This window comes from Pristiophorus japonicus, chromosome 15, assembly GCF_044704955.1.
Source record: "Pristiophorus japonicus isolate sPriJap1 chromosome 15, sPriJap1.hap1, whole genome shotgun sequence".
NCBI lineage: Eukaryota > Metazoa > Chordata > Chondrichthyes > Pristiophoridae > Pristiophorus > Pristiophorus japonicus.
This window is the reverse complement of record NC_091991.1, coordinates 158,343,290-158,368,912: the sequence shown is the minus strand read 5'-3', so window position 1 is coordinate 158,368,912 and position 25,623 is coordinate 158,343,290. Positions and strand designations below refer to the sequence as shown.

At 45.4% G+C, this 25,623-nt stretch overlaps 1 protein-coding gene across 1 annotated transcript in view; it reads right to left on the bottom strand.

Moving 5' to 3' along the window:
* Window positions 1–25,623, bottom strand: part of LOC139281624 (uncharacterized) — a 106,928-nt gene that overhangs the window by 4,935 nt on the left and 76,370 nt on the right. The window contains exons 25-28 of the mRNA XM_070901769.1: window positions 24,895–25,057; window positions 15,203–15,312; window positions 5,791–5,913; window positions 3,867–3,920 (exon numbers count right to left, since the gene is read on the bottom strand). Coding sequence (XP_070757870.1) covers window positions 3,867–3,920; window positions 5,791–5,913; window positions 15,203–15,312; window positions 24,895–25,057 — 450 coding nt within the window. The remainder of the gene's footprint in view (window positions 1–3,866; window positions 3,921–5,790; window positions 5,914–15,202; window positions 15,313–24,894; window positions 25,058–25,623) is intronic.

The following is a 25,623-nucleotide window of genomic DNA, read 5'->3' as shown; positions in this document are numbered from 1 at the left end:
TATATTCATGTTCACTTGTAAAAATACAACTAAACCTTGTTATATCAAGCTTTTGGTCACCTGCCCCAATATCTCCTAATGTGGCTCGGTGACAAATTTTGTTTTATAATGCTTCTGTGATTAAAGGCGTTATATAAATACAAGTTGTTGTTGATATAGAAAGCATCGATCATTCGCCTCACTCTTACTTCTCCTTTTACTCCCATTCACTTCTCCCAAGGGCAGGTGCAGGAGGCTTAAGCCCCTTTACCCTCAACCAGTGTTCCTCCTCCCTTAACTGTCATACCCTCCTTTCCAATCTGTTTCCTCAAAGAAGCTTCTTTTTGCTTTCAAAATTCAACTTACTTTAATAAAAACAGAAATCAAATTAGAATGAGGAAAAAAATGAATGTGTCTTTCTCTCGCTTGTCTCATGGGTGTTAGAAATTAAAATCTGTGTCACAGGTGTATGTGATTAGCATTTACTTTTTCTAATTGCGAACAAAACAAAGGTGTTTTGGGTTTATATAAAATATTGTCACATATCTCTATTGCCCTTATGTGGAGGTATTATAGGATATTGTCATATATCCTTTATCTCTAATACAGGTTTGAGGACTAAGAAACATTCAAAGGTCTGGTTAATACTCTTTATTAAATCAAGATAATGAGATAATAAAACACAACACTATGGGCTCAATTTTCCCCAATGCCGTTTTTTGGCATATTTCAAGAGTTATGCCCGTTTTTTTTGGCTCTGACTACTCAAAAAAACCCCTAAATTTCCCCATTCTAATTTTTGAAACTGGCGGCACGCAGCCTGTCCGTTAGCTTTGGTGGGTGGAGCATAATGTCTGCGCTGAAAAACGGATGCCCCACCTCCTGCACATGCGCGGGGGGAAAAAAATGACGTTTTTTACGTGACTTGCTATGGGTGTGCATGCCCAGTACACCTCACGGTCTGCATTCAGACATTTTTAAAGAGCCAGTTGTGTGAGAGAATTTCAGTGCTGTGTGAGAAATTTAATTCTCAGTGGAAAAATCGAAGCTGCAATATGCAACGTGGCTCAAGGACCAAGAATTTCTCACAGGAGGAAGTGGAGGCACTGGTTACTGTAATTGAGGCCAGATGGCAGGAGCTGGACACCAGCAGAGGTCACATAAAAGTTTCACCGAAAGAAATGAAGAAACGCTGGAACCAACTTGCAGATGATTACTGTGCAATGGTGACCACCCCGAGGTCTGGAGGCCAGTGCAAAAAAAAGTGGCAGGACCTTGGTCAAGTAGTTAGTTTAAGTAATATTTTCATTTATTTACTGGAATTGCAATTGTAAATGTCATCATCTGTATGTCCCACCCAGCAGAAAGACACCCTCTCCAAAATACTTTCATCTTTGCAGAGGAAGGTGGCACACAACAAAAGAGAGAGAACTTGAACAGGAGGAGGCCCGGCAAATCTGCATCCACTGACATACTTGGAAGACAGGGTCACTGCTTTGATGGGTCCTGCCTGGAGAAAAGCAACCATCACTGCACAAGTTGGAGCCACACTCAAGGGAGTCCTGCAAATTCCACAGTCTGGCTTTGCTAAATGTTAAGTACTGCGCAGGCTAGCCATGCTTCGGTTCCTGGGGATGTCTCCGTCAGCTATGCTTCGGTTGATGTAATGTGCTGTCATTTATCGTGGTCCTTCAAATGAGCCTGCTGCCTGCGCTGTGTTAGCCTACATATGCCACCCACCCTGCCCCCTCCTCTGCTGCTAACCATTTGTCTGTTCTGTTATATTTTGTAGAACTTGAGGTCAACCCTGATGAGCCAATGCAGAAGATGATTCAGACATGGACGAGCCCGAAGAGGACAACATCTTCCAATCTCACCTTCCAGACCAAGAGCATGGGGGGGAAGGGTGAGGGGGAGGATGAAGACCTCACGGTTGTACTCACTCTGGAGGAGGTGCAGGTGCCGCCCATTGAGGTGCCAGACCGTTTCCTGAGTGGTACGAGTGTTTCACACAGTCCGAGGCTGCGGGTCCCAGTGGTGCAGCGAGGCACACCCAGGGCCCCATCGTCTGAGTCTGTGGGTCCCAGTGGGATGCAGCGAGCCACACCCAGGGTGAGGAGGGGAAGGAGTGCTGTCCTGGGGTGCAGGATCTAACAGATGTAGTTCAGATGATGGCAATGAGTGTGGAGAGCTTGACGTTAAGCGATCACTCCTGGACACCATCAGTAGGGTGGGTAATGAGGCAGTGGGACAGTCAAGAGAAGTAACAACACTCTCACGAGAAATGGGAACACTGTCCAGGCACATGTGGAGACTATCGGTGAACGTGAGGGAGGGAATGTTGCAGGCAGCTGCTGGAATAAGAGAACCCGCCCAGACCCCGCGGCCATTGACGGAATCAACTGCCACTTCCACTCTAATCACCAGACCAGCCTCTGAAGAGGCCCAAGCCGAGCCTTCCACATTACCGCCTGCCCCGCCCCCCCCCCCCACCACCACTGCCCCGCCCCCCCATCAAGAAGTGCGCTTTACCTGAGATGCACGAAAGAATAAGCTACTAACCCAAGAAACGCTGCACCACTGCCTGCGGGCAGGGGTGAAGTCACCAAGACCAAGCGCAGCGGGCGGTATTCGAATAAGGTGGAGGAGAGATGGGTGCAGCCTTTCTTTGCTGCTGTCGTCGTTGTTGTTAGCGTGCCAACGCAGCCTTCGGTCACCCGGGGAAGAAAGTGTTTGAAGACCATGACCTTAAATCTGGCACCAAGCTTATGGTCTACAGGGCAATAGTTATACCCGGCCTCCTGTATGGCTCAGAGACGTGGACCATATACAGTAGATACCTCAAATAGTTGGAGAAATACCACCAGCGCTGCCTCCGCAAGATCCTGCAAATCCACTGGGAGGATAGAGGCACCAACGTCAGTGTTCTCGATCAGGCCAACATCCCCAGCATCGAAGCACTGACCGCGCTCGACCAGCTCCGTTGGGCGGGCCACATCGTTCGCATGCCCGACACGAGACTCCCAAAACAAGCGCTCTACTCGGAACTCCGACACAGCAAATGAGCTCCAGGTGGGCAGAGGAAACGTTTCAAGGACATCTTCAAAGCCTCCTTGACAAAGTGCAACAACCCCACCAGCACCTGGGAATCCCTGGCCCAAGACCGCCCAAAGCGGAGGAAGAGCATCCACGAGGGTGCTAGCACCTCGAGTCTCGTCGCCGAGAGCATGCAGAAACCAAACACAGACAGAGGAAGGAGCGTGCGGCAAACCAGACTCCCCACCCACCCTTTCCTTCAACCACTGTCTGTCCCACCTGTGACAGAGACTGTAATTCCCATATTGGACTGTACAGTCACCTGAGAACTCACTTTTAGAGTGGAAGCAAGTCTTCCTCGATTTTGAGGGACTGCATAATGTTGTTATTATTGTTGTTACTGTTCTCAAATTAAAAGTTTTTTGTAAGTCATGTAAATTTACAAGTTTAAAAGTGATCTTAACTGAAAACTTTAAAATTGATACAAAAATATTTTTATTAAAGTTAAGTTAATATAAACATGTGTTAAACTTTTGAATAAAATATATTTTAAATTATAACAATCGTTTCCATTATTTGTTCCATTATTAACACAACTTTTTGAACTAAAGAAGAATAATTTCCATCATTTGTTCCATTAACACAACACATTATGGAACAGGTCCAAACAGTAAACATTCTCCATTTGGAATAGTTGCCACTGAGCCGTCAGATGAGCTGCTGGCACAAGGCTCGAGCAATCGTTAAAGGGGCATGATGGCCCGCCTCCTCCGCCGTTGTGCTCCGGGTTCAGGTAGTTGCATGGCTTCCTCGTCATCTCCATATTTCTCCTCGTCATCAGCCACTCTCACCTCAGGTGGGTCTTCTACTACCAGCTGCTGTTGTCTCATGATGGCTAAGTTAGGCTGCATGCAGCACACAACAGTGAACTGACCGACAATCTCAGGGGAGCATTGCAATTAGGCTCCGGAATGGTCCAGGCATCGGGAACGCTGCTTCAAGTTGCCAATGGTCCCCTCTATTATGCTGTGCATCGCAATGTGCGACATGTTGTATTCCGGTCAGTTTCTGTCCGGGTTACGCGTCGGGGCTCTTCCCTTCTTGCTGCTGCTGAAACATGGCAGATATAGCACTCTCGCATCAACTGACATGATGCAATGCATGTCGTCACACACGAGCTGCACATTAACGGAGTGGAAGCCTTTTCTGTTCCTGTACATCTCGGAATCCTCCAAAAGGTGCTCGCAAGGAAATGTGGGTACAATCTTTGAACTCGTTATGGGGGCAACATGATTAATCATTGACGCAAAAAAAAAACTAAGCTAAAAAAAATCGTAACTAACTGAGTTACGCTGGTGCAGAAACTTTGGGGAAACTTGGATATTTTAATTTACGCCAAAAAAAAGCGGCACACGCCAAAAACATGGCACAAATAACGGGAGAAAATTGAGCCCCTTAAATGGAGTGTATATGAGATTTAGGTACCAACTATAACATTATAGATCAGATACCAGGGACTCCTTCAGGAGATTGAAAGTGTTTGTCTTAACTGCAAATGCTAGCCTCAGCAAAACTAGATTAAAAAGTCCTCAAGAAGCTGCAGTGTTTGTATATTTCATGTGTTTAATTACATCCTTCTACCATAACGCCATTATGTCAGCGCGTTCGAACTATGTCTGATTAATCGCCCTTCAACGAGTATGCTCAACAACATCCGCTTACTCACTAATGAGAAACAGCAGGTATCAGTTGTGACCTTCCTCTTAACTCTTCCCTGTACATTCAAAGAAGATTACCCCCCGACAGACATTTGACTGATTTACTATATATCTACTATATTTCTTAATCTCTTCTCGTGGGGTGGTTAATGAAGTAATGTCTCTATTGCTCCAGGCCTGGCCTTCCATAGACATTGCAGAATGAGTCCTAATATGTGGATATATATATATTTTAAAAGCTTACTATGGCTATTCTTCATGGTACACCTATATTTACAAGGTGTTTGGTTTATTGATGTTAGCAGAGTTGTACAACATACTCAGCATATTTATTCGCACAAAACTGTTGTGATCCAGAAAAGCAGTACAATCCTGCAATACCTCACCACATTGAGGTCTGCAGTGAAATGCCCTGGAAATTGTCCAGGACCTGGATTTGCCACAGGTATTCAGGGGGCACTTTCTGGGAAGAACCTCAGCCAGTCTCAAAGGGACTGCCTACCCTTTCCCAATGCTCAGTGGAACCCGGCATAAGGTTGGAGGCCAGTAAGATGAGGTGTACCATCCTCCTGAAGGGAGCAACTAAGTCCCAACAGGGGGTCCAGGCCAGGGAAGCAGCCTGGACTCCAGGGGAACTGATATTTAAAAAAAAAATCTATATTCCACCCTGCCCCCTCCTGGAGATACAAATATTGTTTCTCCCATGGGGTAAGGGAGGAGGAACTGAGCAACCCTTTCTCTCCCTGCCAGAGTTTCCAGTCTGTGTAGGTTGATGCACATCCTAGATGTACCCATAATGGTATGAGCACCTCCTAGGCCTATGCAAACAAGGTGCTCTCCCACGCACCCTGCAGACAGTGGAAGACAGTGGCAAGCTGCAATCCTGCTGTAGTAGCCGAGATTGTGGCCCCTGCAAATTTGGGACCATTAACATTTATATCACTTTCTGATGACTTATTATGAGGTACAGTTTATTCATGAGAGATGAGGGCATCCATTAAGACTCAAGATACATAAAACTGAGTATTTCCGCTATCACGGTTTTACAGTGACTTACCACTCTGAAACAGTTTCTCAGTGGCGAATAAGTGCCTTTGAACAAAGTTTTGCAGATATATTGAAAAGCACTGCCAAAGGACAGCTTAACCTTCTTGTCAGTAGTGTGACACGGTGCATCAATCTATTCAAAATAGAGGAAAGATATTTCATCATCATATCATCATCATTTAAGATGTGACTCACTGCAAAGAAATCCTGCAAAATTCTCAGGAGCAGGTACTGCATTCTGTGATAAACTGTTGTTAGCACAATAGTTTCCCTTGTGCTAGCCTAGGCTAGTTATGTAGAACTAGGCAAGGGCATTTGATGGATTGCAAAACCACGAGGGAAGTGACATTTGTTTGAATGGATCTGTTGTAGAAATTGCAGCGTGTTTTCATCCTGTGCGACAGTATAAATACCAACATGTGTTTGCTCATCCAGACAGCTTTATATCAGTTCTACGGTTTCAAGTTCCACAGTGACAAACCCAGTGAAAGAACTGCAAGTGGCTGAAGGTTTAACCTCATTGTGTACTCTTTTTGAAGGCTTTTATTCCTCACTGGAGTAAATGCACAGCATTCTTGACACCAGTGGCACTTCTCAAGGTCAATGGCCTGACCTCAGTAGATCTGGCAGCAGGATAGAGCCATCATTTTCATGGGTCTTCCATCTGCCATCAGATCAACTGCCTCATCCCCTGGCTTGCTAATGCATTGAACTGGTTCAGTGTATCACGTGCATGTGGCATGTGCATCTTGATGCCAGCAACTGATGCATTGAGACCAGCTGAAGATCAACAGCCCAGGCTCCCGGCTAGGTGTTCTATGACACGATGCATCCAGATCTGCCTCCGCATTGAACTTTAACTGATCTGATTGAGTGCAAGGTTTGGAATGTTGTTTTCTGCAAGTTAAAAAGAGAATGCATTTTTTTTTAAATCCTTCGTTTTACACTTAGAGTTAACAGCCAGAACAACAAATCTTTCAGGTGAGAAACATCTGATCTGCAAAAGGATATAGACAAGCTAAGCGAGTGGGCAAAAATTTGGCAGCTGGAGTATAATATGGGAAAATGTGAGGTTATCCATTTTCGTAGGAGTAATAAAAACACAAATTATAATTTAAATGGAGAGTGATTACAAAATGCTACAGTGCCATGGGATCTGGGGGGTCCTTGTACATGAAACACAAAAAGTTAGCATGCAGGTACAGCGAGTAATCAGGAAGGCAAATGGAATGTTGACCTTTATTGCAAGGGGGATGGAGTATCAAAGTAGGGAAGTCCTGCTACAACTGTTGGTGAGACCACACTTGGAGTACTGCATACAGTTTTGGTCTCCTTATTTAAGGAAGGATTGCATTGGAGGCAGTCCAGAGAAGGTTCACTAGGTTGATTCCCGAGATGAAGGGGTTGTCTTATGAAGAAAGGTTGAGCAGGTTGGGCCTATACTCAGTGAAGTTAAGAAGAATGAGAGGTGATCTTATTGAAATGTATAAGATTATGAGGGGGCTCGACAGAGTAGATGCAGAGAGGATGTTTCCCCTGTGGGAGAATCTAGAACTAGGGGGCATTGTTTCAGAATAAGGGGTTGCCCATTTAAAATGGAGATAAGGAGGAATTTCTTTTCTCAGAGGGTTGTGAATCTTTGGAATTCTCTACCCATAGAGCTGTAGAGGCTGGGTCATTAAATATATTTAAGGTGGAAATAGATAGATTTTTGAACGATAAGGGAAGCAAGAGTTATGGGGAACAGGCAATGAAGTGGAGGAGACAAATGGCCTACATCCTGCTCCTAGTTCTTATGTTCTTATATAGACAGGCAGCTGGCAATTAAAATCACCTCCAATCTCTTTCAAATAACCATTTCTCTCTGAATGTCTCAATTTTATGCAAAGAAGAAATACATCACCTTAAATCACTTTGCAGTTTTAATCAGTAGGTTTAGTCCTCTTTTACCACATACTATAAAGTGAGGAACACCAACACATAAAACACAATAATACTTTACAATTCCAGAACAGAGCCATTGCTACAAAGGACCTAACCAAATGTATTTTTATTTGTACTGATGGAGCCTCTTTTTGGTCAAACAATTGTCACACTCAGTAATTTATTCAGCATCTTTGAACTCGTTATGGGGGCAACATGATTAATCATTCTTATAACTTCTTAAGCACTGAATATTTTTAATTAAAGGTTAATTGAAAAATGTGGCACATAATGGATTTAATCATTCCATTTTACTCACTGCTGGACAAAACCCTAGAAGCTGCATCAAGATGTGCTGTGTCCGATTGATGCCAGAATTCCAAACTTTAGTGAAAGAGAAAGACAGCTAAATTTTGCACTGCATCGTGGTAGATGTTTGTTCAGTAAATACACATATGAAGTACATTTATTTGTATTGAGTGTAAGGCATTTTCTACTAAAAGTAGTGCTTGTGTCTAAAATGCTATCCCCTGTGGCTGGTCAACTATTTCCATTGGACAACACAATATTCGGACCCAGTGCATTTTAATGAAAGGTTAATGTTTTGGATTTGGACCAGCTTTTCCTTTCTGATGCAAACTGGCTTGATGCATTTGCAGCATTTTCTGATTTTATTTCTGGTGTTCAGTTGTCTGCAGACAAGTAGAGCTACCAAACCAGTAAACAGCTCCAGTAATTGGAAATGATTCAATGCATTGTTAATAGTGAAATTGAATACCTAAGCAAAATTGCTAGGCTTTCTGAAGTGCAGACTGTTTCATTGTAATTACAATACAAAATCAGCATCAACAGTTTTATTCTCTCTGGAACGCCAACAGTTGAACATTAATACATAAAGACTTTTGTTTAAGAATTTTCTTCATCGCAGTCAAGGCCACCTGCGGTCCAAACTGCCAAGGCCCCAGCCCACTGCTGGCCAAGAATGGGGAAACACTCATCAAGGACACCGAGGTAGTCAGGGCCCACTGGAAGGAGCACTTCAAAGATCTCCTCAAGCGAGACTCTACCTTTGACTTGAGTGTTCTCGACTCCATCCCGTAGCATGCGACCCCGCCACCACCTCAGTGAAACTCCAACGTTGCACAAGGTAGGAAAAGCCTCAAGACAGCTCAAGAACAACGAGGCTATGGGAGCGGATGGAATAAAGTATGGTGGAGAGGCACTGTTGGCGCGGATACATGACCTCATCTCACTCATCTGGAGGGAGGAGAGCATGCCGGGAGATCTGAGAGATGCAGCGATCATGACCATCTTTTAAAAAAGGGACAGGTCCGACTGCGGCAACTACAGAGGAATCTCCCTGCTATCAGCCACTGGGAAAGTTGTCGCTAGAGTCCTCCTCAACCGTCTTCTCCCTGTGGCCAAGGAGCTCCTCCCGGAGTCACAGTGCGGATTTCGTCCCCTACGGGGCACAACGGACATGATTTTTGCAGCTCGACAGCTGCAGGGAAAATGCAGGGAACAGCGCCAGCCCTTATACATGGCCTTCTTTGACCTTACAAAGGCCTTTGACACTATCAACTGCGAGGGTCTATGGAGTGACCTCCTCCGTTTCAGATGCCCCCAGAAGTTCATCAACATCCTTCGCCTGCTCCACAACGACATGTAGGCCGTGATCCTTACCAACGGATCCATTACAGACCCAATCCACATCCGGACCGGGGTCAAACAGGGCTGCGTCATCGCTCCAACCCTCTTCTCAATCTTCCTCGCTGCCATGCTCCACCTCACAATCAACAAGCTCCCCGCTGGAGTGGAACTAAACTACAGAACCAGTGAGAAGCTGTTTAACCGTTGCTGCCTCCAGGCCAGGTCCAAGACCACCCCAACCTCTGTCGTCGAGCTACAGTACGCGGACGATGCCTGCGTCTGCGCACATTAAGAGCCTGAACTCCAGGATATAGTCAACATATTTACTGAAGCATATGAAAGCATGGGCCTTATGCTAAACATCCATAAGACAAAGGTCCTCCACCAGCCTGTCCTCACTGCACAGCACAGCTCCCCAGTCATCAAGATCAACGGCATGGCCCTGGACAACGTGGACCATTTCCCATACCTCTTATCAACAAAAGCAGACATTGATGAGGAGATTCAACACCGCCTCCAGTGCGCCAGCACAGCCTTCGGCCGCCTGAGGAAAAGAGTGTTCGAAGACCAGGCCCTCAAACCTATCACCAAGCTCATGGTCTACTTGTCTGTAGTAATACCCGCCCTCCTGTATGGCTCAGAAGCATGGACCATGTACAGTAGACACCTCAAGTCGCTGGAGAAATGCCATCAATGATCCAAATCCCCTGGGAGGACAGATGCACCAACATTAGCGTCCTCGACCAGGCCAACATCCCCAGCATTGAAGTACTGACCACACTTGGTTAGCTCTGCTGGGCAGGCCACATTGTCTGCATGCCAGACACGAGACTCCCAAAGCAAGGCTCTACTTGGAACTCCTTCATGGCAAACGAGCCAAGGGTGGACAGAGGAAATGTTACAAAGACACCCTCAAAGCCTTCCTGATATAAAGTGTGGCATCCCCACCAACACCTGGGAGTCCCTGGCAATAGACCACCCTAATCCTAAATCCAGGAGGACGCTGAATGCCTCGAGTCTCATCGCCGAGTGCATGCAGAAAACAAGTGCAGGCAGCGGAAGGAACGCGTGGCAAACCTATCCCACCCTCAACGACTGTCTGTCCCACCAGTGGCAGGGTCTGTGGTTCTCGTATTAGACTGTTCAGCTACCTAAGGACTCATTCTAAGAGTGGAAGCAAGTCTTCCTTGATTCCGAGGGACTGCCTATGATGATGATGATGATGAAATTGTAGATCATTATTTTTTTTTGATTGCCTGCTTCACTTTTCATGTTTGTGTGGGTGGATTGAAAAGAAGCTAAAATAGGCTTGGTACTTGTCCAAATAATCTTTGCGTAGGATCACATTCAATGGGTGCGAGGAGGCTTGTGCGGAGCATAAAGACCGGCATGGGCCAGTCAGGCCAAATGGCCTTTTCTGTGCTGTACATTCTAGATAATTCTACGTAACTGAGCATTAACTATGTGACAAAAATCAACCTGCTGCATCAACAGAAATAGCAACTAAAATTAATCTGAAAATAATTTTTACACCCCAAATTGTACCTCAAATTGTGTGCAACCCTTCTCCGCTTCTTCACAATGTACCCTCTGCCAGTTTGCTTTCTTCTCGAGTGAAGATAGGATAAAGGCCAGGTTATCCCTGCTGTAAGCATTGCTTAGATTTTGATAGAGTTATTCAAAAGTAGAACTCTTTGCTCTCCTAGTCATAAACTGAGGCAAGCATTGGTCTTCCTGAACCTTCACAGTGGAGCAGAAGTCCTTACAGGGGCTTGGTTCTGTATTTACAGAGACTATGCCATTGGACTGGAATGAGTTACAGGTAGGCAAACAGGGAGCAGGCAGTAGGAGATTCTGACACGGAGTGAATAGTACGATTAAGAGATATGCAGATTCTGGCTAAGATGACCAAGTTTAAAACAAAGCATTCAAAATTGTGAAGGGCTTTGAAAAGGTAAATAAGGAAAACTATTTCTACTGATTGATGAATCAGTGATAAGAAGGCATATCTTTAACATCATTACTGAAAGACCAAAGGAGAGATGGTATGAAAATTTATTTTTTACATTGAGTTTATTAGCACATGGAATGCACTTCGTTATGAAATCAGGGGGTGAAATTGCTGCTTTTTAAAGCCCCGTTAGCGCCTCCAGGGGGCACTAAGAGAGTTTGCAGAGGTACTGCCATGGCAGCGCTGCGCCCCCGCGGTTAGCACCCAGGCCACCGCGCAACAGGTGATGATGTCATTGACGTGCATGGCGCCCCACGCCGACCCCTTAACGTGGGGGAAATTGCTCCGCAGCCCGTGGGGCTGGTTGACATCTGCTCTTGGGGCGCTTCTTAAAAAGGAGGGCGCCAGTGCCCCGGATCGCCATCATTGTTTGGTTGCCAACTCTTGGGTCGTCTCAACGATGGCAGCCCTAGCATGATCCGGCACTCCGTTTTGGGTGCTGGGCTGCAGGCCTGGTCGCACGCTGCCCCTGCCCTGGTGGTCCTGTGGAGGCTATCAGAGACCTTGCAGAGTGCGCAACAGCCCTCCCCTTTAAGCGAATGGAGGAACATTGAAGCACGTCAGCGCTACATAGAGCATCGAAGTAGTGCTTCCCTCACCGCCCCAGTAACCGTTCCCAGAGGAAGTGGAGCGCGCAAGATTGTGCTCCTCTTCCTTTGAGGGGCGGTAAGCCGAATTCACCAAGTGCAGAAAGTCCCAGAGTCCCGGCCCCAGACAGTTACCACCCCCAATCGAGGTGCAGGGCAATTTCCCCCCCCCCCCACCCACCTTCTTGGCTTCAGTGATGTCAGTCACTTCCTTCAGCGGTTGAAGCATCTTATTTTTATGGGAGTTGACTCACATAACCCTGTATCTGCTTATACATCAGCTTAACTTGGAAGTGTATCAATAACATCCCACAGTGATCTGGAGATTCATATCTTGCTCACATCTATTTCTCACATCTCTTCAAAGAGGTAATAAGCTATCATTAGGCAAGGCATGGCCTGATTGGATTGCTAAAGTTAACATACAAAACAACAGTTATGATCAGATTTGCTTCGTTCAATTGTTAAAACTAATCTTTATGTAATAATATAAAAATATATATACTACACTAACCCACTTTCATGAGTTATTTTAATTAACAAACAGAAAACCTCCTCCCATTCGTCTCCTGAACCTTTTACTGAGCCTGCATAGCATCCAAAGATTCTCTTTCTCTATCTAGCTCTCCCTTTTTATTACTTTCTTCAGATAGAGATCACAGAATTTTCCAGAATTGAGTGGGAGGCCTTTTTCCAGTTATCTAGACAAACTAATGAACTGCTTATTTTTAGTCTTGGGGGATACAACTTCCATATTAACCAGCTTTTATCCAGGAGCCTTTTTAGCCTTGTAAGAATACCATTTTAGAAATAAACCCAACTTTAAATCTAACTCACATTTTTAAATTTTTCCCATGGAATAATGGTCAGAACATCCTGAAATGTAATAGCGTTATCAAGAACAGTGGTGTGAGAATCTATAATAGATTTAAAGGAAAGAATGGATAAACATTTCAAAAAGAAAAATAAAAGGAATGGGGAAAAGGGCAAGGAGGTGGGACTAAATGGATAGCCTATCACAGAGCTGGCACAGGCACAATGCACCAGATGCCACTGTAAAATTCTAAACGGGGAATTTTAAATGTCTTTAATCAGCAGGAAAGGTATTGGTGAGCAGTTAAAATAGAGCAAATGAGCTTCCCGTTGTAATGTATGCAGCTGTGAGTATGCTCAAAGGCAGTAGAGCTGTTGAATTGTGAGTGGCTTAAGCCAGTCATGTGATGTTCACAAGACTCAATAAAACCCCAACCAGTTGGGTTCAGGGTGTCCACGATGAGGCAGGTAGTTGTGAACCTGGTGGATGAACTGGTAATGTATTGTGTGATTGTTAAACCTTTGCTAATAGACCAACTAGTTCTTAATAGCAATGTGTTGCTATGAATTCTTCAGCAAAGAACCCATGAAGCAAATACATTACACCAGCCAAGCTCCAACAGTTGACTAGCAGGATTCAACTGAGGCCCGGCAATTAAAATCTGATTGGCCTCCGACTCACACTCCCATGCGGGATTGTCGTCTGCTCCCGATGCATTCCCGCCAAGAGTTAAAAATTGGCCCTAAGACTCTAAAGATTGCTGAGGAAAATATCTCCCTTCAGGCACTGCAGGGGCAAAAAAAAAAACAGCCTGGAAAATGGTTCGTGTACGTGGAACCAAACAGCCCACGGATCCCACGATACTTAATAAAATAAAAAAATAACAGATACATTTAGTGTAATCTACTAGTGTGCTTTGAAAATTCTATACAGGTGCAGCGTTGAAAATCCGGAGTTCCAGAATCCGGAATCTGGACCGATTAGCGGCAGGGTCGTCCGGAATCCGTAAAATGTTCTGGAATCCGGACTCGCCGATTCTGCCGACCTCAGGCCTTGCCTCCACTTGCCCGCACCTCACCGCTGCTGCCGTTACCACGGGGCCTTGCTGTTGGCCCACCCGAATACCTCCTCGGCAGCGGGGCCCGCTCCTCCATGGCGGGGCCCGCCCGAACAGCACCTTCACTGGGCAGGGCCCTCCCGCACATCTCCTCCATGGCAGGGCCCCGATCCTCTCTCCTCAGCGTCCCTCCCCCGCTTCCGAAATCTGGAAATCTTTGGAATCTGGGCTCGGGTGTTTCTGGATTTGTGATGTCAGAAAGACGATCGAAATTCCAGAAAAGCCCGGAATCCGGACCCGGTGACCAAGGGTACCGGATTCTCGATGCTGCACCTGTATATATGTTAGAGCATAGTTGGGAATATTACATAATATAAATAGAAAATTTCCGATCCATTTGGCCATCACTGTAAACCAGATGGTTTCAGTTGAAGCATCAATAATTCATTGAGCTGTCATCAATACTGTGCAGTAACATGTTTCATTCCGGGTTTAATATCATGGCTGTAGTCAACACTCTAGTAAGTTAAATGGCTCTCAACTGAGTTATTAATGTAAGAATGACACGAGCTTAGGTCGGAAAATTATGAATATTTGTAAAATCTGAATATAGGTCTTTGTCTTTGCACAACATGCTTATTCTAATATACTTTTGAACACGATCATTTATATTTTATCTTAAAAATTAATATTTATTCGACTTGAGCACAATAGAACATAAGAACATAAGAAATAGGAGCAGGAGTAGGCCATTTTGTCCCTTGAGCCTGCTCCGCCATTCAATAAGATCACGGCTGATCTAATCCTGGCCTCAACTCCACTTCCCTACCCGCTCCCCATAACTCTTGACTTCCTTATCATTCAAAAATATTTCTAGCTCCACCTTAAATATATTCAATGACCCAGCTTCCACAGCACCCTGTGGTAGAGAATTCCAAAGATTCACGACCCTCAGAGAAGAAATTCCTCCTCATTTCTGTCTTAAATGGGTGACTCCTTATTCTGAAACTATGCCCCCTGGTTCTAGATTCCCCCATGAGGGGAAACATCCTCTCTGCATCTACCATGTCATGCCCCCTCAGAATCTTATATGTTTCAATAAGATCACCCCTCATTCTTCTAAACTCTAAGAGTATAGGCCCAACCTGCTCAACCTTCCTTCATATGACAACCCCTTTATCTCAACACCTTCAATATTAAATTCACTTTGACAATAAGCATCTTCTCAGTTTTTCACATTAATATTAATAAACACAAGTCCATCATTGGCTGTGGAAGTGTCTCAGATCTGTATTTCATAAGAATTGTAGTTTGTTATTAGAAAGCATTCAGTGACAGTAACCTCCTCCCTCCTCCAGTGTACTGGAATCAATATTTTACCTGCCACTTCTGTGTAAACTCTTGCACATCCTCAGTCTGGGCGTGGTTAGGTAGCGTGAACTCATTTCCAGCTTCATTATCATTAGTTCCAAACAGACCAGCTGATATACCTACAAATAACAGGTAAAAGCATGAGTAAGAGACTTTGTTTAGTCCTTTCTTTCCTTTGGCATTACATATCTATTTAGATGTAAGCATTTTTGCAATTGCTGTTGTTATTGGCACTCTTATGCGACAGGAGACTGTCAGATTATTAAAAAGAGGCACCATTAACAATAAAAGTCATTGGTATAACTTTGCTGTTTGTTATGATGATGTAATTTACTATGCTGCAACATGGCACATGTCATTTGGTCTGTTTCACTGTCTGATCTTTGCTTCAATTATTTTCTTCCCCGATTTTTTGCCCTTCTTTACTGAACGCTGATGTTCACTTTTGCTGGGTCTATGGTTCCTTAGACACTAGCAACTCTCTGGTACCTTACCCAAGTGACCATGTGTAGGCCTAGACATTAACATAAGAACATAAGAATTAGGAGCAGGAGTAGGCCATACGGCCCCTTGAGCCTGTTCCACAATTTAATACGATCATGGCTGATCCAATCATGGACTCAGCTCCACTTCCCTGCCTGCTCCCCATAACCTCTTATCCCCTTATCGGTTAAGAAACTGTCTATTTCTGTCTTAAATTTATTCAATGTCCCAGCTTCCACAGCTCTCTGGGACAGCGAATTCCACAGATTTACAACCCTCTGTGAGAAGAGATTTCTCCTCATCTCTGTTTTAAATGGGCGGCCCCTTATTCTATTATGCCCTCTAGTTCTAGTCTCCCCCATCAGGGGAAACATCCTCTCTGCATCCACCTTGTCAAGCCCCCTCATAATCTTATGCGTTTCGATAAGATTACCTCTCATTCTTCTGAATTCCAATGAGTAGAAGCCCAACCTACTCAACCTTTCCTCATAAGTCGACTCCCTCATCTCCGGAATCAACCTAGTGAACCTTCTCTGAACTGCCTCCAAAGCAAGTATATCCTTTCGTAAATATGGAAACCAAAACTGCACGCAGTATTCCAGGTGTGGCCTCACCAATACCCTGTATAGCTGTAGCAAGACTTTTCTGCTTTTATACTCCATTCCCTTTGCAATAAAGGCCAAGATTCCATTTGCCTTCCTGATCACTTGCTGTAGCTGCATACTATCATTTTGTGTTTCATGCACAAGTATCCCCAGGTCCTGCTATCCTGCAGCACTTTGCAATCTTTCTTCATTTAAATAATAACTTGCTCTTTGATTTTTTGCTGCCGAAGTGCATGACCTCATACTTTCCAACATTATACTCCATCTGCCAAATTTTTGCCCACTCACTTAACCTGTCTATGTCCTTTTGCAGATTGAGTTCCAGCAGCCAATTTGATGGTGTGAGAGGCATTACAAATGGGCGCAATACTGTCCCCATCCAATGTCCACACTTGCACTTTACAATATGAGCTACTGGATAGTTGCCAGGAGTGGGAACCGTGACTATTTTTGATTTACCCTGTCCTGGCCAGCTCTGTACCACATTAGGTGGCGTATTCATCACTAAAACCCAAGGGGGTTTGCTTATTCTACCATCTAACTCTGTAACCTTCTCCAGTCCTACACCTCTCCGAGATTTCTGCATTCATCCAATTCTGGCCTCTCGTACCTCCCCGATTTCTTTTGCCCCACCATTGACAGCCTTTAGCTGTTTAAGCCCTAAACTCTGGAATTCCCTCCCTAAACCTCACTCCACCTTTAAGACGCTCCTTAAAATATACCTGTACCAATATTTCCTGATGTGGCTCGGTGTCAAATTTTGTCTGATATCACTTCTGTGCAGCACCTTGGGACCATTTAGTATATTAAAGGCGCTATACAAATGCAAGTTGTTGTATTTCTGCTATTTCTCCTCCCACTGTTGACAGCTTAATATTGCAATGATGTTGAGGTTTGGAAAAAGAAGGATCTTTTAGTCGAAAAAAACCGCTAAGATTAGCTGCTGAGAATAATTCTGCTCCCTTTAGAGGAGTTCGTCTTAATCCAGATAAAAAAACATTCAAATAGCCACCAAGATTTTAAATATAAACAGTAAATACAATAACTTGGATATTAATTTTAAATCACATCTGAAACCATGCAGTCCCAAGAAGCTGAACATCTGTAAAAGGAGATTCCACCCTTTTTAGAATTAGAAATATTTTATTAACAAGCAGGATCCTCTGCCAAATATTCTGGATTCCATGTTGCCCAGAAACCAATCTTGTCCCTGGCATCTTCCACCACCAGGGATCTATGACTGCTTCCTGTTATTCAGTGCCTTCTGGGAAAGATGAAACCAGTGTAATTGGCTGATGTGGCACTGCTATTAAACGCTACAACTTTACGATAAAACTTTCCAGAGATCTTTGGACCATAGAAACAAAATTGGTTCTGTTATGAGCCAAACATTTCTGGAGAGTTTTACAGCACTGCTACACAGCACTGGCTGTGATAATGCCATGCTTTTGAGAATACAATGCAGTGGGCAAGTGCACCTTAGATGCAGTTAAATCTGTACGATAACATTTTTTGTGCATGTCTTGTACATTGAGTATGCCATCTATTTTGTGATTTCGTGGAGCTGCCGAGACATTGGCCAATTTTCTTCTTTATGGGTAAAGTGTTTCGGTCTCTGCTTTTCTCCTTTTCAATTGGTTATTTTCTACAATTATATTACAAAAAACATTTGGCTTATAGCAGAGTAAATACTGCTGTCTTATAATCAGAACATTTTTGCAAAGTTTTATTATAGAATTTTGCTACTATGCATCAGCCAATGAGAGTGATTCGATTTTTCCAAAGAACACATTGCATAGCAAGCAGTCACATACATTTCTTTCTAATCAGCAAACAAACCCTAGCTAATTATAATTCAAACAAAAATCTACTCAATCAACAACGTTCCTCTTGATATATTACCAAAACAACTCGCCACCCACCTCACTACATATCCCTAAAAATAAAATTTATAACAAAAACAATAAAAATTCAGCAATTCCGAAAGTTAGCTCATAAGCTTATCCGTCCCATTTTCCAGTCACTCTAAGAACTTGTGCCATCCTCACACATTCCAACAGACCTGACTGGACCTCACCAACATTGCCAGCCCCATGTACACCCTTACCTGTCCTACCAGCCCAGCTCAGCCCACCCAGCGGAGGCTAATAGTTTGAGCCAATTGTCCATCATGGGCCATTGTGTTGCCCAGCCTCCAAAACAACGCAGACACAAAGAGTACAATTAGAAGGAGATGATAATAATTGATTATATAATCAAGCAACCAGACTACAACTCCCAGAATCCAGGCTCTGGGCATCACCACTCACTCACTCCTACTCTGCAGCAGCTTCTACTCCTACTGCACCCTCCTGTCCACCGTCCTGACCTGGAAGCCCAAGCTAAATTCCCTGAATAATCTCCTCTGCTCTCCCAATATGATCCTTTCTTCAGCCCTTTTGTCTACCTTGACTCCAGGCCTCCCACTATTCCAGCCTCTGCACCACTGCAGTTCCACTCCAGCTGTTTGACCCACTGCAGCCCGGACTTCACTCTCGCTCCCTTGCCTAGCTTGTTTTTAGAAAGTGCAGTGGGCAAATTGTTCCTTTAATAAAAGACTAAAATAATTTGTAGATTACACTGAACAACATTATTGTACAGACACTTAGGGGGAGAAATTCGGTCGCGCCTCAGTTGGGCCTTATAAAAGTTTGCGCCCTCCGCTGAGAAATTGGTCAGATCTGGTCGAAGAACTGACAGGGGTGCTAAATCAGTTGTTGCACACTACAGCTGCGGGGGGGGGGGAGGGGGAGGGGGGGTCAGGTGATAATGAAAGTTTGGTCGCTAGATTTGGCAGACCCAATGCACATGTGCGGAACTCCGACTCAGACACCAGGAACAGCCGAGTCTTAAAGGCACGGCCAATCAAGTTTGCGCATGCGCAGTTCCAGCTCCACAGGGTCTTCAGAGCGCGAAAATGAAGGAACGAGGAGGACGCCAGCTATCTACCCGCTTCTCGCCCACCACCCTGGATGCCTTGCTGGAGGCACTGGAGAGTCGCTGGAATGCCCTCCAGCCTAGAGGGGGAGGCATGCCAGCGCCTCTGAATTTGACAAGGCTCTGGAGGGAGGTGGCTGAGCACGTTACAACCCAGAGCACGGTGCCCACAACAGAGACCCAATGTGGCAATAAATTCAACGGCCTTACTACGGTCGTCAGCGTGAGTACCCTTTTCATTCACCGTCCAATGCTTTCATGTGAACCTCACTGTCTCACACAATGTAAAGATTTTGCAGTGCCTACCCCTTCTCTATGTCTGCCAGGCTATGCTCCTCCTTCCTGAAGCCAGCCTGAGACCTCTCCATCGCCTCACCCGACATGCCCTGGCCATCCAAGTATCTCTCACTTTCTGGCTCCTTACTCAGCCTGAGCCCACCTACCAGCACCTTTCAATTCTTCATATGCGGTCGCAGTCCTGTGCATCATACTTACTGCTGGTTGCTTGTGCCCCAGACCCACTGTTCACACATCCACGGTGCAATGCCACGCAGGATGAAATGCAGACATGCACACTTCGGCATATTACTTGCGAGTACCCTACTGCAGACACATGTGGCACAGCAGCTTTTTGCTTTTGTCATTGCAGGTCAAACTCGCGCGCAATCTGTGATGGAGGGTGGGGAGGCAGAGCCCCCGCTCGACAGTGACGGTATGTGAATGAGATGGCCGTTTTGTGTGAGTCCCCTTAGCCTTGAGGCCGCATGCCTTGCAAGATGTTGCAACCAAAATAATAATGCCCCCTCTTTCATGCCTTCCTACCCCCCCCTCCCCAGCTGATAACCGCACTTCTGTTGCTTTGTGCTTACAGATGATGAGCCAGAAGAGAGCCAGCCTGCCCGTCAGCCTGCATCTTCAGGTGACAGGGAGGAGAAGGAGGAGGTGGAGAGCAGTGTGCCGGGACAGGACGAGACGTCCACATTTGCATTGAGTGGGGAGAGCACCTCGGTGGAAGAGGCCGTTTTCCCGGGGTTGGCTGAACCTGAGGCTCTGGACCCCCCCGGTGGCCTGCAGCAACACCCAGCGCGAGGGGAAGCTCAGAGATCCAGCTCTCCAGAGGGTAAATGAGTCTTGCTCACAGACAGGCAGATGAAGATCTGGACTTGGAGGCTATAATCCAGGTAGTCAGTGCAGATGCACCGCGAGCTCATGGGTGCATTGGCGAGGATCCTGCACTTGCTTTGAATGTGGAGGAGGCCACCTCAACATTGGCATTTGCATTTTGGCGGCCCATCGAGCCCATCCTTGGTCGATTGCAACGGATGATGGAGGCTACAAGTGACCATGGGGTCCAAGACATGATGGCGTGGGCCATGGCTAAAGTGGCAGTAGTCATTGAGTGAGCAGGCCGAGACCATGCTACAGCTGCATTGTCATGTTGTCAGTGCATGCTGGCATCAATGCGCTTTGTGCTTTGATGCAGGGTCAAATTGATGCCACGCAAGCACTAACTGCTGCCATCGTGTCTGGGGTCCCCATCAGTCCAAAGGGGAGGTTACGGTGCCGAAGTAGGCCAGCAATCTGTGCTCCACCAGATTGCTCCAGATGCTGAGGCCCTGCCCCGAGAGAGTGGCTGGCCGTGGGTCAAGATGGAATGTGATGTCGTCTCTCAGGAGGACATCAGTCAGTCTCCCGACATTGCCATTCCACCATTGCACCTGCCGTAGTCTGGACCCCAGCCATCCCACACTGCTGCTGCCCATTTTCAGGCGGTGCTGTCAGCAGCCGGGCCTTCCAGGCCCACAGCTGGTCCTGGGCGTTGTGCTAGGTCATCTGTCCTGTGTCCACAGCAGCCCTCAAGCAGTCTTGTTGCAAGCACTAAGGACCCATTGAGGAGGAGCAGTAGGCAAGGGAGGAGGGTGAGGCATAGGGGTGGGAAATGTCTACGCAAGACCCACCGATGAAAGGTGTGTCCAATGTAGAAAAGGTATAAATGTTATTCATCTGTTGCATTATTTGAAGGGGCGGGTGCCCGATTTTGTTTTCTTTGAGGTGGGCGGGGTTTGGGGTTGTTTGAGAGATGTTTTTTTTAAATAGAATGTTATGTTGAACCCTTTCTTTCAGCCTCTGGTGTCTGACTGTTCAGTTGTGATGGAGATGTGGCCTGATCGTGGCACAATGCGCGGTCATTATTAGCTGCATCCCTCAGCTCCCTCCATTTAAGCGAAGCGTTCCCTTATGAGCCACCGCTGAATAGTCATGGCGCCGCCAACATTGGCAGGCTGTTTCCTTTGTGGCTGTTGCTGGTCCTCGTCGTCTTGCTGGACATTTGGGGTGTTGGCAGGCTCCTGTTCCTCCTCCCCCTCCTTGTCCTCCTGAGGTGGGCCTGCAATCCCCACTGGCAAGGCCTGGGCCCTCATGATGCAGCACACCACAATGAATAGTGCGCTCTGTTTAGGGGAGTATTGAAGCCTGCCTCTAGAGCGGTCCAGGCATCGGAATCGCTGTTTCAGCAGCCCTATTGTCTGTTCGATAATGTTGTGGGTGGTGCGTGGCTCTCATAGCGTTCCTCCAGCTCTGTGTGGTGGGGTTGGAGAGGGGGGGGTCATTAGCCAGGTGGCCAGGCCGTGCCCTTTGTCCCCGAGCAGCCAGCCTCGGCTGAAACAGTCGAGGCACAGTGCTCTCCCGTAGGATAAAGGCATCATGAGCACTTCCAGAATAGCGAGCATTGACTGTGAGGATGCACTGCATGTGGTCGCACACCAGCTGCACATTTAGGGAATGGTACCCCTTTCTGTTTCTGAAAACCTCTACATTGTGGAATGGTGCTCACAAGGCCACGTGCATGCAGTCAATTGCTCCTTGCACCCTCGGGGAGCCCGCTCTCTGGGCAAACCCACTTGCGCCCTCATCCTGTTTCTCCCTGGTCATCGGGAAGGTAATGAAGTCCATTCTGCATCTGCAGAGAGCCTGTGTGACGTCGCGGATGCAGCGATGTGCTGTGGATTCAGAGACGTTGCATATATCCCCTGATGCAGTCTGGAGGTAGCCGGAGGCATAGAAGGTGAGTGCCAGTGACCTTCACTGCGACGGGCCACGCAGTCCTGGTGCCGATGAGAGGCTGCAGGTCTGCCTGCAGGAGATGGCATGCTCTGTATCTACCTCCTTTCGAAAGCGCAGCCTTCTGACACTGCTGCTCGGACAGGTCCAGGTATGAACGTTGCTGCCGGTAAAGCAGTGGGGGTTAAGGCCTCCGCCTCTTCTCCTTTGGCTGCCGACATGGCCAACACTCCTTCTCTCTTCACGATGCCTTGCTAGAGCATGTAGAATGCAATGCTGCCGAACTAGTAATGTTCCCATCAAAGTTTTAGAAATAACTTTTTCTCAACCTCAACTGGTATGTCTCTCTGCAGCTGCAAACTCGGAGACTCACCACTGTGCCGTGTGTAAATGTCGCATTGACTGTGACCTCCGAGGGAAGCACTTTCTCATCCCTTCTACCAGTTAACTCTTCAAGCGTGGACCGACTGTTTTTTCAGACTTTGTTCTTGGCGGTCACTAAATGAGGCGGCCGCACATAATTTACCGACGGGACGCAACCGTGGAATGACGTCAGGATCGCACTGATAGTCAGCAGCCAGGCGCTACTGGTTTGCACCCATGGTGAGCCGCTAATAAATTTCCAGTTAGAGTGCTAAAAGCTATGCACCCGATCGATAACCTCTTGCGCGCCCATTAGCGCCCCCTCTGGCCGCTAATTGAGGTGTTAGACATCTGAAAATTCAGCCCTTAATGTATTGATATTAAATTCCTTTCTCTATTTTAACAGAGGCATTAATCTGTGTAAAAGAAACACATGGAGGAGTTTGATACAAATAAGGACATAAGAACATAAGAAATAGTAGGCCAGGCAGCCCCTCAAGCATGCTCCACCATTCAATAAGATCATGGCTGATCTTTGACCTCAACTCCACAACCCTCTAGGGTAGAGAATTCCAAAGATTCATCACCCTCTGAGTGAAGACATTTCTCCTCATCTCAGTCCTAAACAGCTGACGTCTTATCCTGAGACTGTGACCCCTGGTTCTAGACTCCCTAGCCAGGGGATACAGCCACCCTGCATCTACCCTGTCAAGCCCTGTAAGAATTTTGTATGTTTCAATAAGGTCACCTCTCATTCTTCTAAACTCTAGAGAATACAGGTCTAGTCTACTCAATCTCTCCCCATAGGACAATCCCCCCCATCCCAGGAATCAGTCTGGTCAACCTTCGTTGCACTCCCTCTATGGCAAGTGTATCTATCCTTCCTTACTTAGGTTAGGAGACCAAAACTGTACACAATACTCCAGGTGTGGTCTCACCAGGACCCTATATAATTGCAGCAAGATGTCTTTACTCTTATACTCAAATCCTCTTGTAATAAAGTCCAACATACCATTTGCTTTCTTAATTACCTGTACCTGCATGTTAACCCTCAGTGATTCGTGTACAAGGACACCCAGGTCCCACTGAACAGTTCCCAATCTCTCACCATTTAAAAAATACTCTGCTTGTCTACTTTTCCTACCAAAGTGGATAACTTCACATTTCTCCACATTATATTTTATTTACCATGTTCTTGCCCACTCACTTCGCCTGTCTATATCCACTTGAAGCCTCTTTGTCTCCTCTCAACTTACACTCACCTAGCTTTGCATCATCAGCAAGCTTGGATATATTACATTTGGTCCCCTTATCCAAATCATTGATATAAATTGTGAATAGTTGAGGCCCAAGCACTGATCCTTGAGATATGCCAATCGTTACAGCCTGCTAACCTGAAAATGACTCTTTTATTCTTACTCTGTTTTCTGTCTGTTAACCAATCCTCAATCCATGCTAGTATATTACCTCCAATCCCATGAGCCCTAATTTTGTTTAATAACCTCTTGTGTGGCACTTTATGGAATGCCTTGTGAAAATCCAAATACACCACATCCACTGGTTACTCATCTATTCTGCTAGTTACAACCTCTAACAGGTTCGTCAAACATGATTTCCCCTGTATAAATCCGTGTTGACTCTGCCCAATCAATAGTGTTCTAAGTGCCCTGTTGCCGCATCCTTAATAATAGATTCTAGCATTTTCCCCATTACTGATGTCAGGTAAAACAAACATTGCATGCAAACTGAGTAAATCGTTGATTTAATTCACAATTGATGCTATTGAGGATTAATATACAATTAAAAATGCAGGCAAAAGTTATTAAATATAAAAATAAATATTATTTGCCCAAATAACTAAATTCTAAAACAGAAACACAAAAGGAGGATAATTACAATGAGTATAAGAGCAAATTGAGGATTGCAAGAAAGACATTTTAAAAATAAACAAAAATTGGGGAATAGCACAGCAAATAATGTAAAAATATTAAACAGGATATTAAAAATAATGTTTAATATTTTAATCTATAAATTAAATAACCTCGTAATAGAAGACATTGCCATTTGTTTCTAGATACTGGACAGAGAATTGTGTTTATAAGTAAGCTATTTAAAGTTCCATCATTTTCAAATAGGGTAGGGGTCCTCTTTAAATGGGCAAAGCACACTTACACTATGGTTACAATTTTAAGTGTAAATATTCCTAGTACTAACCATGGTACCACCCAGGGAGAGTTAGGCTGCAGATTTCATGTTGCATATCACATGATACAGTAACTCCATTTTGATTTGACACCTTGACTACGTTAAGATCCCTTTTGACTGTCACTCCATTTTTCACCAAAGGCAGTTCACCTGCTTTGCAGTTCTCTTCGACCTGTGGAAAACAACTAGTTTTATATTTTTATTATATTATCTAAATGTTCTATTGCATTTTAATAAACAAAATAGGTTGAAACACTGAAAAGCTCAGAAGAAAACCAGTGCCAATCCACAATCCCAGTTATACGTCTGGGTGGCAAGTTGAAAATCTGCCTATGTTTGATGAAACATAGAAACATAGAAAATAGGTATAGGAGTAGGCCATTCGGCCCTTCGAGCCTGCACCGCCATTAAATAAGATCACGGCTGATCATTCCCTTAGTACCCCTTTCCTGCTTTCTCTCCATACCCCTTGATCCCCTTAGCCGTAAGGGCCATATCTAACTCCCTCTTGAATATATCCAATAAACTGGCATCAACGACTCTCTGCGGCAAGGAATTCCACAGGTTAACAACTCTCTGGGCGAAGAAGTTTCTCCTCATCTCAGTCCTAAATGGCCTACCTCTTATCCTAAGACTATGTCCCCTGGTTCTGGACTTCCCCAACATCGGGAACATTCTTCCTGCATCTAGCCTGTCCAGTCCCGTCAGAATCTTATACGTTTCTATGAGATCCCCTCT